Source organism: Ovis canadensis, chromosome 9 (assembly GCF_042477335.2).
Source record: "Ovis canadensis isolate MfBH-ARS-UI-01 breed Bighorn chromosome 9, ARS-UI_OviCan_v2, whole genome shotgun sequence".
NCBI lineage: Eukaryota > Metazoa > Chordata > Mammalia > Artiodactyla > Bovidae > Ovis > Ovis canadensis.
In genome coordinates, this window is record NC_091253.1 from 65988513 (window position 1) to 66003774 (window position 15262).

Below are 15262 nucleotides of genomic sequence, written 5' to 3' on the forward strand. Positions count from 1 at the left end.
CTAAATTTTGATAATGTGTCTGTTTTTCTTTAAATATTTATTTGTTTGTTCTATTGTCTATGACACAAAATGACTGCAGGACATATTACTTAAGTGTGACTAACAAGGTCACAAGATTTGTTTTCATTCAGGGGAAGAAATTTACCTGACTGCTCAGTTTTTGTTCCCTACTCCAGTTACCTAGGCATTTAATACACAGTTTTTGAATGGATGACTAGAAGAGAACTCTGAGCAACGTGCTTTGAAAATCCAACTTATAGAGCACTAGTGAGTAAATGTTACATACAATAAGACTCTAGCATTCTCCTTAGGTTTTGAGAAAAAAGCAAAATACTGGCTCCTATATGAGGCTTTTGTGGCCTTTTCCTGAAATATTGTCTATTAATCATTTATATACCATCCATTTCCTAAGAAAAATTTTAGGGAGACTGCTATAAATACAGCTTGTATACTACCCAGATAGGAATTCTAGTCAATGGAAACTTATTAAGTATTATTTAACAATACCAGTAAGTTAAATGCTTCTTTTATTCTCAGTTGATGCTAGTAACTATTAAAAGTAGTAAGGATTTTTTAAGACCCATTCAGAACTAAAACAATGATATGGAACTCTTCAAATGCATAGAAATATTCCACCATTCCAAGGGAGTAGAGGTTTGTGTGAAAACTTCAAGAAGTATGCTTTCAACTTCTAGCAAATTTTCAGATTGGTAGAGGAATTAAATCAGGATATAACTAACAGGGGACTTCCCAGGTGGCTCATGGCAATTCACTCCAGTATTCTTTCCTGGAGAATCCCATGGAAAGGGGAGCTTAGCAGGCTATAGTCCACAGGGTCACAAAGAGTCAGACACGACTGAAGCGACACAGCACGCACGTGCACGCGCGCACACACACGCACACACACACACACGCACGCGCGCACACACACACACACACACATAACTAATAAGAATTGCCCCACAAATTATTGCTGAATCCCTGCTTAATCAGACTGTTTTCTTCTTAATGTTCTGTGTAAATTAGCATATTCCATTATCTGAAGATAAGCAACCCCATCTTGTAATGACAGAGAGGACTCCCTTTGAATTCATTGTATCTTCAGCATCTAAACCACTGATCAATTCAAGGAAAAAGTCACCTGGCCCATTAAGTGAGATAAAGTTATGTGAATCTTACAATTTTTTTCTGTTTCTCATTTGTCATAAAAGTCTTGCATTTTTCATTTCTGAAAGTTCTTGCTTGCACTGAGAATATAATAGGAAATTCACCATATATGCAGTTTTATACTTCCTTTTGCAGTTCAGAAACATGAATCACAGTCAGGCTTAATTCTAAAATCCATGGGAAGGGGAACCTAGGACTTATTTTCTAGAGAAAGACAACAAAAAGAATAAAGAAACCAATATCCTCCTCATTGACGACCACAACATTTTCGATTCTAGAATTTATACCATAATCAGTCTGCATAGGAAGTATGAGTTTTGCTGAATTAAGAATGGGTACAGGGTATTTTTCTACTCTCAGTCAAATGTTAAAAAGTAATAGGACAAGATTTAAATCAGTTGGGTGTCACATTTAGCCATTTTGAAGACACAATTCAGAGAACATCATGGCAGCCCCTGAAGGGCCCTTCCGTGGTATCTCAGATGGTACAGAATTTGCCTGCAATGCAGGAGACCCAGGTTTGATCCCTGGGTCAGGAAGATCCCCTGAGGAGGGGAATGGCAACCTACTCCAATATTCTTGCCTGGAGAATTCCATGGACAGTGGAGCCTGGTGGGTTACAGTCCATGGGGTTGCAAACAGTCAGACACAGCTGAGCAACTAACACTTTCCAGTTCAGGAGACCACAGGGAAGAAGAGAAAAAAAAGCCGTTGCTCCATGAGAACTTCACTCAACCAGATGAACAGAGTCTCTGTTCTTTCACTCTGATTTTCTCTCATTTTAGTCCCAACCAATTTAGCTATCATCCTAGTCTTGTGACTACTGCTGGAGACTTAAGAAAAGTATATCCTTTGGTACCTAGAATTAGGCTTGGTAAGAAAATCTTGACTTGCAGACAAAATAAAGTGCTTCCATAACTCCTGTGTAAACCACAGTTTAGTTTGGTCTCCATGTAAGACTACAAGAATTTCTTTCATCACGGGGAAAGATAAAAGAACAGCACTCTGCATCATTAAATTCTCATTAAACTCGACAGACCTTTGACTTGGAAGTAAGAGTAAGGTGAAGTTCCAAGTTGATACAATTTACTGCTTTTATTACAATTTTGACCACAGGGGCTGATTCAGGTCACCCAGTTTCTTTTCCTTGTTACAACTGCTTGACCAATTATCAGTGGAATTGAAATTTAAGAGTCTCATATGCTTCTGTAAAATCCAATGATGGGTTGTACAGCTTTGACCTTCTTAAATGTCCCTTGATTTGATTTGATATCTATTCCTACAGAAAAAATACGCTGCTTTGGCTGATCAAAATGTTAACCTTTCAAAACCTCCGTGGCTATTATAGCTTAGGAGATCATAATTCTTATGGGGAGATGTGCATGGAATAAATACCAGCTGAATCCATATTTATACTAAGCCAATTAGCATTACATCATCATGGCAGAAATATCTAGAACATTACCTCATATCAGAGATCTTCTGGGATGTTAAAATAGATCATGAAAAATCTGAGATTTCTTTTTCATGTAAATGTTAAGTTCTCAATTATGTATTCATCAAGCAAAGTTTTTTTAGGGCCCAGATAGAAGCCAATATAGTATGCAAATGTTTTAAATAAAGTCATTTTCATGCATTTCATCCTTCAATAGGAAAATCAGTCATGGAGCTCTTGAAAGTATTTCTAAATGGGATGATAGATTTGACTTTTAGAAAATAATCTGACCTGAGGCTCTAGGACCCCAAAACAATCAGACTACCAAACACAACACACACACACAATATGGTCAAAATCAAGTTAAAGTGAGCAGCAGGAGCTTAATTTATGACATGAGTAAAGCATCAAAAAAAAAAGCTTATAGGTAACTGATTCTCACCTATTTGAAGACTTAGAAAATAGGAGGGCTAGAGAGAAAGACAGAGTTAGGAGATCAGTGGTAGAATGTGGGTTCGGTGTTTAATGATTGTGGTTATAAATCTTGAGTCTTTTTAGAACTGATTAGCCTAGGACCCTGTTTCTCCCCTTATGTCATTGAAACCGTGTCACCAGCACCCAGAGGACTACCAAGAATATCCACAACTGTCACCCCCATTTGCAGATTCTAAAGATGCCCCTACCTGAAAATGCTAGGCTTTTTTCCCCCAAAGAAAGAGGTACTTTTAATTTACTGTTTATATCTAACAAATTGGAAAACTTAAAATGTTGTCAATGAAAGCTCTTAGAAACCAATGCAAATATATTTGCTGTGAAACCAGTGCTAGGGAACTATATCCTACATTATATATATCATCTACCTTGGCCCTTTACTTTCTGCCTAGAGACCTTTCAAAAGAAGAAATTGAGATTGACTCCAAGTTGTGTATTTTAGGACTTGCAAAAAAAAAAAAAAAACCTTTGCTGGACTAAGATGATCACAGGGAAACATGAGAAAGGAAAGGAAGAAAGGAAGGTGCTAACAGACCCTGAGCATCCTTCATCAGAGCCCCTGAAACCCAGCTCCATAGTCAGGTGGTCAATGCCCTGAATGACTGTGTTCATACAGATGTTAAGAACACTGTTCTGTGGCAACACAGACAAGCAGCCCATTCAGAGATTATGAAGTATTTCTTCCCAAAATAGTATATAAATGATATTTCCAGAGCATTCCATAACTATCATTCATATATTAATAGGAAGTCTAATACATATCACTTTATTTTACACTCAGCATTGGCCAAAACTGAGAAGTCAAATAAAATTTTTCTCAGAATGAGTAAGCAATTGATATTTTTGTCCAAGTCAAATAACAAAGTGAGTATGAGAAGTCATATTTATGGCCACTCCCACACCACCCAGGTGAAATACAAAACTGAACATTTCTTAAAAACTCATTTTTAATTATTTGGACCTTTCAAAAACAATGTGGTATATTGCCATGAATAATATACATTATTTTCTTGTTGAAACACAATATGTATAAAATTAACATGTATTTAAAGTTTAGGCAAAGGGTTGGAGTCTGATATACATTTAGAAGAATGGGAAAAATGATTTTATACATACATAATTTATATGCTGTATGTTCCCAACCCAGGGACTGAACCCAGGTCTCCTGCACTGCAGGCAGATTCTTTACCACCTGCTTCCCTGGTGGCTCAGACAGTAAAGAATCTCCCTGCAATGCGGGTGACCCAGGTTCGATCCCTGGGTCAGGAAGATCCCCTGGAGAAGGAAGTGGCAACCCATTCCAGTATTCTTGCCTGGGAAATCCTGTGGACAGAAGAGTCGGCAGGCCACAGTCCATGGGGTCAGAAAGAGTCATCAGACATGAGTGAAGTGACTTAGCATACACATTGCTATTATTCAGAGTTCATTGTAGCCACTTGGAAAAAATGGAAAAACTACGTGTTCATACACCATTAGCTTAAGTGGATATTGCTATAAAATCATTATACATCATGTGGGTTGAATTTTAAATGAATTTACTAGAGAAATTCACTTACTTGAAAACATTAATAGTTAATAGCAAATGCAGCCAACAGTGAAAGCTATTATATGGAATTACCTACCTCCGCCTACATCCTTACAAGCATGCACACTCTGGTGTTGAGTGTAGTGAAAAGATTAATATATGCTGACTTCCAAAAACCAATGAAGGAAATGATTGTCAATTCAAAGGGTGAAATTTCAATAGTGAAATCTTAATAACATGTTTCTACTAGCATTTGCACTTGCTTGGGATTTGTTTTATTGGTAATAAAAAGTTTATCCAAATTATGTATATTTCAGTACTTCCACCCATGGTCTGTTTTCTGCAAAGCCAACTTATCTTACTGAACTCAGTTTTAGCAACACTTTCTCTGGAAAGCTTCCCTTGGCTACCCAGCCATGAGGCTCTCTCACTCTCTTCCCTCTACCCTTGACTCCAAATTTCTATCAATTCACCTTTCATAAAATCCCTTGCATCTTCTCTTTCCTTTTCCTCTGCTTTACCATTTCCCAAAGTCACACTGCATTCTCTACTGAACTTTATTCCGTTGTTTCTTAACTTTATTCAGTGTGTCTCCTGGTGTCTTTCCTGAATAAAATGGCCAAATAGATCTAAGAAGAACCTTTCATCAGGTAATCCCACTTTCAAAATGTTCAACGGCTACCTATTGCTAGGATCACTTGTAACAGACAAATTTTCCAGCCATGAAAGAGGATGTCATTAATGGGCTTAAACCAGAGCGACACAGGCAAACGAGAATTTACAGAAAATCAACCCAATGCCAACTCTGTGCTGCTCAACTTTCTCACACAAATATTCCTAAGGGTGGGATCAAACTCTCACGTTCAAATTTCTTTTAAATTTACACATTTAAAATTCTTAAAATACCAACGTTTTAGTATATATTCATGTTTGTTTTAATATAAACATAATGTTTTAAGTCACAACAATCCTTTCACATGAGCAAAAATTCAAAACATCTTACCCACATCCTGGCATACAACTGACCTCAAAGAAGACTTATGATCAGGGCACAACTTCTAACACCCCTTTGTGGCATAGTCTTTGAGAAGGCTATGTACTGAAACACGGAGGACGCCATTCACAAAGATTAGGAAGTGAATGATGCTCCCTGGAATGAGCTGAGTCATTCATCCTTAAGTGAACTCACTGTTCCACCCATAAAAGTTTTCCATATGGTCTCTTTAGAAGACCATTTCCATGTCAACAATAATAAACTTGCCTTCTCTCTTCTTTGTTTCTCTCTTCTCTTCTCAGGCTTACAATTACAGTCCACTTGGCTCTGACCGCCATATATTGGGTTGGTCAGAAAGTTCATTTGGGAACTTGTTATGGAAAAACCCAAATAAGCTTTTTGGTGAACCCAATAAAATACAAGATAATCAGTTAAAGTTAAATATTAGAAAAGCATAGAATGGCTTTCGGTATATCCCATGCAATATTTAGATTAAAACTTAACTAGATGTTGATATTTTTATTTGCTTTAAATCCAGCAACTCTAACGATAAAGTCATTCCTGACCACCCTCTCCACAAACCCAGGACTTGGAGGTTCTTCTGAATTTCTAATATGAATTATCTGTGCCTCTATTTGACACTTAACTTATTTTGCATGTGTTTCTATCGCTTTTTAGCTTCCCTGGTGGCTCAGATGGTAAAGAATCTGCCTGCAATGAAGGAGAACAGGGTTAGATCCCTGGGTTGGGAAGATCCTCTGGAAAAGGGAATGGCAACCCACTCCAGTATACTAGCCTAGAGAATTCCATGGGCAGAGGAGCCTGGTGGGCTACAGTCCATGGGGTCACAAAGAGTCAGATACGACTGAGCAACTAACATGTTCACTTTCACACTATTGCTTTTCACATCTGTATACTTCACTTCCCTGACTTGAAAGCTCCTTAAAAATGAGGACACATATACTATATCTCCTTGTAATTCCATAATGCCTCACAGAAACTGTTGACCATGGATAGTGACCATAAATACTTTTTAATTGAGAGACATTCAAAATCAATGAGCAAAATAGCCAACAATGATTCACAAAGCAACTGCTTTCTGTTCTATTCAGGACTATGCTGTAAATTAGTTTATAAATGAGTAAGATGCAACATTTGCCTTTAAAGAGCTTAGTTTAGTAAACAAAAAGTACACATCAAAAACGAGTAATGCAGGAGTCTTGCTGTTGTTCAGTTGCTAAGTCATCTCCGACTCTGCAACCCCATGGACTATAGCCTGCCAGGTTCCTCTGTCCAGAGGATTCTCCAAGCAAAGATACTGGAGTGGGTTGCCATTTCCTCCTTGAGGGGATATCTCTGACCCAGGGATCAAACCCAGTGTCTTTTATGTCTCCTGCATTGGCAAGCAGGTTGTTTACCACTAGCACCACCTGGAAAGCCCAGAGTTGGCTCTAATTGTGTCCACTGAGCCAGAGATGTTATCTAACCATCTCATTCTCTGCCACCCCATTCTCCTCCTGCCTCCAATCTTTCCCAGCATCAGGGTCTTTTCCAATGAGTCGGTTCTTTGCATCAGGTGGCCAAAGTACTGGAGCTTCAGCTTCAGCATCAGTCCTTCCAGTATATAATGGAGCCTAAGCAGTATATAATCAAGTAGAGCAATATAATAAAGGTTAGGTATTACAGCCTACTAAGGACAATAGGAGATCACTGTGAATAGCGGCCCTAAGAGAGGGAAACAGTGAGGAGCCGGGATCTGAATGGAGATTGAGATCTTGGGAAGGATGTAGATGAGAGGAGAGGATTAGAAAGGGCAGTGCCACCTAGGGGAAAGTGTGGGTAATACAGCAAGGGAGGAAGAGACCTATCTTCACAGTCTGCCTTTGCTACCTTGTAGCTCAGTCGGTAAAGAATCTGCCTGCAGTGCAGGAGACCCAGGTTTGATCCCTGGGTTGGGAAGATCCTCTGGTGAAGGAGATGGCAACCCACTCCAGTATCCTTGCCTGGAACATCTCATGGACAGAGAAGCCTGGTGGGCTGCAGTCGCAGAGTCGGGCACGACTGAGCAACTAACACTTACTTACTTTGCTACCTGGCAGCAATCAGAATTTCCTCGGGTGTGGTTTCAACTGGCTTAAGCGGTTGCCTAGGATTCAGATGGGTTTCCCTGGTGGCTCAGACGATAAAGCGTCTGCCTGCAATGCGGCAGACCCGGGTTCGATTCCAGGGTCGGGAAGATCCCCTGGAGAAAGAAATGGCAATCCACTCCAGCACTCTTGCCTGGAAAATCCCATGGACGGAGGAGCCTGATAGGCTACAGTCCATCGGGTCGCAAAGAGTCGGACACGACTGAGCAACTTCACTTTCACTTTAGGATTCAGAGCAACTATAGAAGTGAAATAGACAGAGTCAATCACACCATGTAGAGTCACAGGTCCTGATTTTTTAAAAATAAAGTGCACTGTCATGTGTAAAGCAGGTAGCTAGTGGGAACCTACTGTATACAGCAGGGAGCTCAGTTCGGTGCTCTGTGATGATCTAGATGTGGGTGGGAGGGAGGCCCAAAAGGGAGGGAATATCTGTACAGATATAGCTGATTCACTTAAATTTACAGCGGAAACTAACAACGTTGTAAAGCTACTATACCCCAGTGAAAAAGAAGGATGCTATTGAAGAAATCCCACACAAGAAAGAAATCACCCACAGATAACAACTGGGGTTGTCCCCAGACCACCTCAGAGTAGGAAAAACAGCGTTTCTATGGGTCACAGTTATACATTACCCATGGGCACCAAAGGTGTTGGTTCCTGACAACGTGTACACTCATATCAAGCACAATTAGAGCAGTGAGTGACCTTACTGAAAATTCGTGAACTGCATTTCCAAGAAACCAAGGACTGATGGTGAAGAGTGTTTTCTTTTGCAGAAAATCTTTTTCTTCTACACCTTTAATCTATTACCGCTATAAAAAGGAAAGCCTTTTTTTTTTATTGAAGTATAGTTGATTTACAATATTGTGTTAGTTTCAGGTGTACAACAAAGTGATTCCATTATATTTTTTTCAGATTACTTTCCATTATAGGTTGTTACAAGATATTGAATATTTTTCCCTGTGCCATACAGTAAAGCCTTGTTGCTTATCTGTTTTATGTGTAGTAGTTTGTACCTGTTAATTCCATACTTATAATTTATCCCTGGCCCCAATTCCTTTCCACTTTGGTAACTGTAAGTGTGTTTTCTGTCTATGAGTCTGTTTCTGTTTTGGATATAGATTCATTTGTATTATTTTTTAGGTTCCACATGAAAGTGATATCATGTAATATTTGTCTTTCTCTGTCTGACTGACTGTACTTAGTTTGATATTCTCTAGGTCTATCTATGTTGCTGAGAATGGTAATATATCATTCTCTTTTATTATATATATAATATATTATGGGAACAATATATAATACATATATATATTTGATGGGAACTTGGGTTGTTTCTATGCCTTGGCTATTATGAATAGTGTTACTGTGAACATTGGGGTGCATGTATCTTTCCAATTTAGAGTTTTCATCTTTTCTGAATATATGCCCAAGAGAGGGATTGCTGGATCATATGGTAGCTCATTTTCTAGTTTTTTTAAGGACACTCCATACTGTTTTCTATACTGGCTGCACTAGTTTACATCCCCACCAACAGTGTAGGAGGGTTCCCTTTCCTATGAGACAAAGTATCTTTTATTTTGCTTTTGGATTGTCCTTCCCTAATGAGGTTGATATCTTTAACATGTGCTTCTAATATGTGTTTCATTCTGTAAAGTATTTCAGATACCATACGGCATCCTCTTACTAAAAACCTTACAAGCTGCAAAGCCTTGCTGTTTGGTTTTAATCAGTTCATGGAATTATACACATTAAACCACAGAATGTTCTTATCTGATACTATGATTCACAGTGAACATCCATGTGAAGATTGGCTTGAACCTTTTTAAGGGACCTACTTTTATTAACTAAATAGACACATAAAACAAAGACATATGGTTTCAGCCTTCTAAAATTCCAAAGGCATTCAATAAAATCTCAGAGAATAGGTATTAGCAGAACTGTTTTGGTACAAGGCAAATTGTGTTACTTATTTTAAGGAAATAAACTAAATAGGGAAGGAAATTCTTTTAGACAGAGGCTCAGGATGTGTTAGGTTGCACCATATGCAATATGGCAATATTTGACCTTTGTATGTGGTTCACAAGGCTTCCCTGGTGGCTCAGATGGTAAAGAATCTGCCTACAGTGCAGGAGATCCAGGTTCGATCCCTGGTTTGGGGAGATCCCCTGGAGAAGGGAATGGCTACCCACTCCAGTATTCTTGCCTGGACTATTCTACTAGTGTATCTAGCCCTCTCGACACACTGAACCTCATCTTGAAAGTAGAGCTAGAAACCTCTTGGCAATCTTAAGACCTTGATTTACTACATTTTCTCAAGACCCCAACTTTGTCACTAGTCATATATGATGTCAGCCTCTGTGGTCCATTTCATCTGCAAAATTAATGGTAAGGTGGGTGGACAGTTGACTAAATGATCTCTTAGAACCTTCCCAACCTAAATTTGTGTATCTCTAAAGCATCCAGATATTGAATCTATTTTCTACTGGCTAACTACAGATGCACCTGGCAATAATGCCCAAACAATCTTCTGCGAGTTCTCACCTTCCCAAGGTACTTCTCTCCCATGGGTTGCATAACCATCAGAAGACCCTGCCAAGAGGCTCTAGCTCCCTGTGAGGTTCAATATGTTAGGACCTCACCATCTGTTTATATGTTCTCATAAGTTAGTGAACAAAGTCTCTCTATGATTCTTCTTTCATTTTCCTTAATTTATTATTCTTGAGAATTAAGAATCAACAAAGGTTAGAGAATCCCACCTCCTTATCACCATCTGTTGTCTCAGTGATGGCTAACAGTGATAAGAGGCCCCCACGGTCACCTAGGCAGGAGGTTTCTTGAGGGGAAAAGGGAAAAATGAAATGGGGGTTGGGAGGGGTGAAGGAGGAAGGAGGTCCGAATCCCTGCAGCTGCTTGGCATTCGAACTGAGTGTGCAGAGAAGAAGGGAGATCCTTAGCAGATCTCCGATCCAGCTTTGTTGTTTTGTGGAAAGAGGGAGATAAATGAAAGTGCACTTGGGGATGAAGAGAAGGCAGCAACACTGTTCCCTGGAGCATGTATTTGCTTAGTAATGGTCCTGATGAGTTCTCTGCCTCTTCCCAAATGAATATGTGGCCATCCAGATTTAACAAAGCACACCTCCTGAAACTGACTTATATACAACAGACCTGCGCACACGTGTATAGAATGCACCTATCTCTGTCCATTTTGTCTGTTTCCGTTTCCTCCATATCTGTCCTGTCTCTCCCTCCTACCTTTCGGGATCTCAATTCCTTCTGCCTTTCTTTCTTTAGCTCCCTTCCCCTCACTTCTTATCTAACCTGCAGTAATTTGCCTTTTATGTCCTCTGTAATAAGAAATATGCACCTCAGAGTTCTGTTTCCATCGAATTTGTGAGAGTCCCTACCAACATTGATTCTACAGGAGTAGAATATAATAATAACAATATATAATAATAACAATTATTCAGGTGAAACGAAGCATTCAGAGGAAATTCAGGAAATGAGAGATACTAATCTTGAGCTGTTTGTTTCAGCCTACAAGGAAAAAATGAAGGAACTGTCCATGCTGTCCCTGATCTGCTCTTGCTTCTACCCGGAACCTCGCAACATCAACATCTACACTTACGATGGTGAGTTGCCTACAAAATGCCCCTGCTGGCTGGACCAGCTTAAAAAGCTTGGATGTGGTTGTTTCTCTCTCACAGCTCCTCATATAATGAAATCAATATTTTGTAGATCTTACTATTGACTTGCCGGATCTAGCTAATGGGTCTTATTGATTGCTATTTGCTGAAAACAATATGAGTTTGATGCTAATAACAGCACATTAATGTCTCTTAAGAAAGATGGCTGAGCTGTTATTAGCCATCTTATCCAGCATATCAATATCCACAATATGTTCGAAGCTTCTCTTTGCAAATAACATAATACACTAAGCTATAATTAGAGAAGATCACTGTTTGCAAGAAAATGCTTTATAGTTAGAAAACTCGGGAAAGAAAATCAGCCACCAACAGTTTATGCTTTAATGTAGTCTTTATGAGGGTTTCTCAGGTGGCGCTAGCGCCAATACGGGAGACATAAAAGACGTGGGTTTGATTCCTGGGTTGGGAAGATCCCCTGGAGAAGGACATGGCAACTCACTCCAGTATTATTGCTTGGAGTATTATTGCTCCTCTGTCCATGGAAATCCTGTGGACAGAGGAGCCTTGTAGTCTATAGTCCATGGCATTGCAAAGAGTCAGACACGACAGAAACAATTTAGTACCTGAGGTCTTTATAAAATCCCCATATTTTCTGTATGCATCTCAACAACCTAATACATTCCAATAATAAAACTGACTTATGACTGAAGTCCAGATAAAGAGGGTTTTAAATGAAAATCCTGAATGATTGGCATAGCTATGAACCTTATTTTGCAGTGAAAACCTTTTGGTAGTCTGATGACCATCCTGGTTCTACCACTATCTGCCTGACCTTGGGCAGGTAACTCAGATTCTTTGAGCCTTTTTTAACCCTAGTATCTTCCTACCAGTGTTTTTGTGGAGTGTTTTAAATGGTTTAATGCGAGTTTGTGGCATTTAAATGGTTTCATGTTTAGCACAGAGCCTGTCCTCTTGTAAGCATTCAGAATGGTAGCTGTCATTATCAACAATACCATCTTCACTTGATGTGATGTATATGTGTTCGGAGCAGTCATGTCCCACTCTTTGCGACCCCATGGACCATAGCCCGTCAGCCTCCTCTGTCCATGGGATTTCCCAGGCAAGAGTACTGGAGTGGGCTGCCGTGTCCTTCTCCAGAGGATCTTCCTGACCCAGGGATCAAACCCACGTCTCTTGCATCTCCTGCATTAGCAGACAAATTATTTACCACCAACACCACCCGAGAAGCCCAACTTCACTTAATTCTGTCCATTTATCAAAATGTTTGGTGCTGTTACATGTGTAGTAAAAATGAGGGATGTTTGGCTACCTGTTTGGCTCATGACAATTTTTTCTTTTCCGTGTATGTAAGGAAATACATTACAGGTAAGGCGAAGGGATCTATGACAGTTAACTGCTTCTATGCCTTTAAAATATTCCAGGACTCAAAGGAGCTTTTCTTCCAAACTGATTCTATCATGGCATAAGCATCATGAATATGAATTAACTGTTTCACAAGGGAATGCCTTTCATGCAAAAAAGTTTCAGCTTCCAACCAAAATTCTCATTAGCAGGCAGGCCCATGCTGACTTTGTATAAGTCCATGCAGTCAGCAAATACACTGGACTGCTCTTCTGAGGCACTAATATGTCACCATGTGTTGTGGCTGGGGCTTCAGTGATGACTGTGGCTCAGGAAGGTGCCAATGACAAGTACGGCTAAGGGCCTCTTCCAGGCACTCATGGCCTTGGAGAGAACTACAGCACACAGATAGCCAGTGAGTGGAGCACAGTGCGGATGAGACAGAGGTTATACACATTTACTGGTAGGACGCAGAAGAGTGATGGTGTCTGCCTGCTTAGGGATTGGAGAGGCGAAATGAAAATCAGAAGTTGTATATAAGCTGAGTCTTAGAAGTCAGAAAGACAGTTCACCATAGCTCCTGTACTATTTCCTTAAAGAATTGGTAGAGAATTTCAAATTCCCAAAGTCTTTAACCTTGCCTTGTGTTTCTGTACTGGATAATATTTATTGTAGACAACATTATAACAAGCATTTACTGTAGACCAACATTATAATAAGAATTAATAATAAGAAGAATTGTTTAAATTTGTAAAGGTGCTTTACATTTAGTATCCTTTATAAATCTTTTTGGAACATGTTCACAATTTAATTTTTTTTAACCGCTATATTGAAGTAACATACGAAAGGCTACACACATTTAATGTATGTAATTTGACTGGTTTGGACAAGTAACCTTTATCTTTTAATTTCACCATGGTCTTGTGAGAAAGGTGCTTTTCATCTGCTTCTTTTATATGAGGAAAAAAGAACTTAAAGAAGTGAATTCATCTTCCCAGTATCCCACGCCTAGTAAGAATGACTAGTTGCGTTCTGATAGAGCAATATAAATTGGCCTTGTTGAAGAGGATTCCTGGGTTTCATCTTGGCTGAAAGTGAAAATGAAAGTGTTAGTCGCTCAGTCATGTCTGACTCTTTGCGATCCCATGGACTGTAGCCTGCCAGGCTCCTCTGTCCATGGGACTCTCTAGGCAAGAGTACTGGAGTAGACTGCCATTCCCTTCTCCAGAGGATATTCCTGACCCAGGGATCGCTATATGGATGCAAATTCAGGCAGTTCTGATTTTGGAGTCTCTAACTCTATCCATTTAAAATTCCATCAGTTTATCAGACAAGTGATTTTTGTTTGCCGCTGTTCTCTTAAAATCCTTTTCCGTCAGTTTTCGTATTTTTTATAGAATTGTACTTAGAGTATAAGTACAAATTTGGATGCCTGCACAAAGATTTTGAATATGTTTATAATTGTGAAAAAAACCCACATCATTTTTAATATACTTATTGAACTGACTTTGTCTGTATGAGCGACTTCCCAGGTGGTACTTGTGGTAAAGACATGCCTGCCAATGCAGAGAGAGGCAGGTTCAATCCCTGGGTCGCGTAGACCCCCTGGAGAAGGAAATGGCAGCCCACTCCAGTACTCTTGCCTGGAGAATCCCGCGAACAGAGGAGCCTGGTGGGCTACAGCCCATGGGGTCACAAAGAGACATGATTAGCAACCAAGCGTACACATATGATCTGTTAACATTCATAGGATCTAAATAAGTTCAGTTCCTGTTCACCTGGGGTCGCTGTAGACCACAACCTCAAAATACACTAATCGGATTGCTGAAAGAATTTAATGGAAGCTAATAGTCACATCAAGAGAAGGGATATTTCTTCTTTGCTCTGCTCTAGTCAGAACTTGCCTGGAAACCTGGCCAGCTTGGTTGCCACAGTTTTCAAGGGACATTAATAAATTAGGAAGCCCTGTGAAGTTAGGGAGTGATGTAGCAGTAAGGATCTAAAAACAGTGTCATTTGGGGGCACTGAGAATGTTTTAACCTGGGGAAAAAGTTGAAATGGAAGATCATAACTATTTTCAAATACTTGAAAGATGGTGATGCTCAACAGAGACTAGCCTAAATCTGGGTGGGTCCAGAGGACAGAACAAGAAACAGGGGGCTGAAATGAGAGGGATGCAGTCTGGGGATGAAAATCAGAACACTCATCTAAAAAAGAGATAGAGAGTTGTCTAATTAGCTTTTTAACATCAGTACATTTCACTAAGCTATAAGATGTGTAATTGCATTAATGTCCTAGCAGATGCTAGCTGTCACTCTATTTTATTTTATAAATTATATTTTTATATTTTGAATCATATTATGCATTTATTTTCAGGTTTTTTTCCCATTGAATTATTATGCAATTATGCAGTTATTGAATGTAAATATTGTTCAAAAGTACAGAGTGTATAAATTAGATAACCACCACAATGCCTCTTCCCCCCGGCTCCTG

General features: G+C 39.4%; 1 protein-coding gene across 1 annotated transcript in view; it reads left to right on the top strand.

Moving 5' to 3' along the window:
- The window catches only part of STMN2 (stathmin 2), a 59323-nt gene that overhangs the window by 18328 nt on the left and 25733 nt on the right, over positions 1–15262 (top strand). The window contains exon 2 of the mRNA XM_069601063.1: positions 11297–11392. Within this exon, the coding sequence (XP_069457164.1) occupies positions 11297–11392 (96 nt within the window). The remainder of the gene's footprint in view (positions 1–11296; positions 11393–15262) is intronic.